The sequence below is a fragment of the Austrofundulus limnaeus genome, unplaced genomic scaffold (assembly GCF_001266775.1).
Source record: "Austrofundulus limnaeus strain Quisiro unplaced genomic scaffold, Austrofundulus_limnaeus-1.0 Scaffold406, whole genome shotgun sequence".
Taxonomy (NCBI): domain Eukaryota; kingdom Metazoa; phylum Chordata; class Actinopteri; order Cyprinodontiformes; family Rivulidae; genus Austrofundulus; species Austrofundulus limnaeus.
The window spans coordinates 181,478-182,836 of record NW_013952808.1 but is presented as its reverse complement, the minus strand read 5'-3'; the positions used below and the strand labels follow the sequence as shown (position 1 = coordinate 182,836).

Sequence of the window (1,359 nt, the reverse complement as noted above, 5' to 3'; positions counted from 1 at the left end):
TAGTTTAGTTATGATGTAAATACAATAAAAATTAAACCAAGATTTAGATTAGAATAATTTATCATTTTGATCCATATGGTAATGTGTGACAGGACCTCGTGTCACTTTGTGTTCAACAAATTGGGCCCTGAGGTCAAAAATGTTAAGAACCCCTGATTTAAGGGATACAATAAAAACAAAATCAAACAGTTAAATCACCAGTCAGTCATGTAAGCACACATCCTGTGTTCCTGCTTCTTACCTGGCAACCTTCCTGCAGCCAGAGCATCTCCTGGCAGGTGTCCGTTCACGCCGTTGGACGGCAGGTTGGCCATGTGACCCAGCATCCCGCTGCGCATTTCCAGGTCGGTGGGATAAGGTCTGCGTGGATCACCTGAGACCAGCATCAGTGTGAAGGGTTAGTGAAGCCAAACGGGCCCTGCAGAACAGCTGCTGCAGTGACTCTGCTCCATACCTGGCAGCCAGTTGAGCGGTGCACACACTGCGTTACTGGCACTGATCCTGTGAGCGTATTTGATGATTTCCTCCGACGAGATGCTTCCTGCAAAAACACAACCGATCCACTTCATGAAAATCCACCCGACATGACTTCACTTCACGCTGAGCAGGAGGTGCAGCTCACCTTTCCTGGCTTTGTCAATGGTTTTCAGCTTCTCTTTTGCCTGATAAACAGCAGTGGCCTTAAAATCAAACAGACAGAACACATTTACATTTGAACAACTCAAAGTCATACAGGAAAAATTCACACAGCTTTATCAACAACATTACAACAGAATGAGGTCTGCCACCAGAGCTGTTAAAGTAACTAAGTACAAATACTTCTTTACTGTACTTAAAGTGTATCTTACCCCCCTGTGAAAAGATAACTCCACCCCAAGGCGAAATTTGCAAAATGCATCAAAATGAGTAGGGAAGGGGGGTTAGAGAGCGGAGGTCTGGCCAGGACGAGAGAACGTGACAGGCAGCTAGCATTAGCATAATTGATGCTACATGGAGAGTGACCACAGTATCGAACAGAGGAGTTGGAGCGCTCCGACAGCCTGACATAAAAAAAAAAAGGCATACAGCTGCATCTGCTCACAAGATCACTAGTTTAAAACATGAATAAAAGTGTTGGGTCTTGTTTGACTGAAGTTCGGTCAGGCTCATACATGTCAATCTCTTTGGACATTTACCTGTATAAAGAGCCCTAAAAATCCATAAATGTCGCAAAAAAATCCTTACAACTCACTGTGCAGGATGTACTGCTGGCGTGTGTGTGTGTGTGTGTGTGTGTGTGTGTGTGTGTGTGTGTGTGTGTGTTTACTCTCCTGGTCCAGTTGTTTACCTGTCATCAGACGTCACCTGGTTCTGAACAGG

At 44.8% G+C, this 1,359-nt stretch overlaps 1 protein-coding gene across 1 annotated transcript in view; it reads right to left on the bottom strand.

Moving 5' to 3' along the window:
- Positions 1-1,359, bottom strand: part of med4 (mediator complex subunit 4) — a gene marked incomplete in the record, with an annotated part of 12,204 nt that overhangs the window by 7,402 nt on the left and 3,443 nt on the right. The window contains 3 exon segments of the mRNA XM_014024078.1: positions 242-373; positions 455-541; positions 623-680. Coding sequence (XP_013879532.1) covers positions 242-373; positions 455-541; positions 623-680 — 277 coding nt within the window.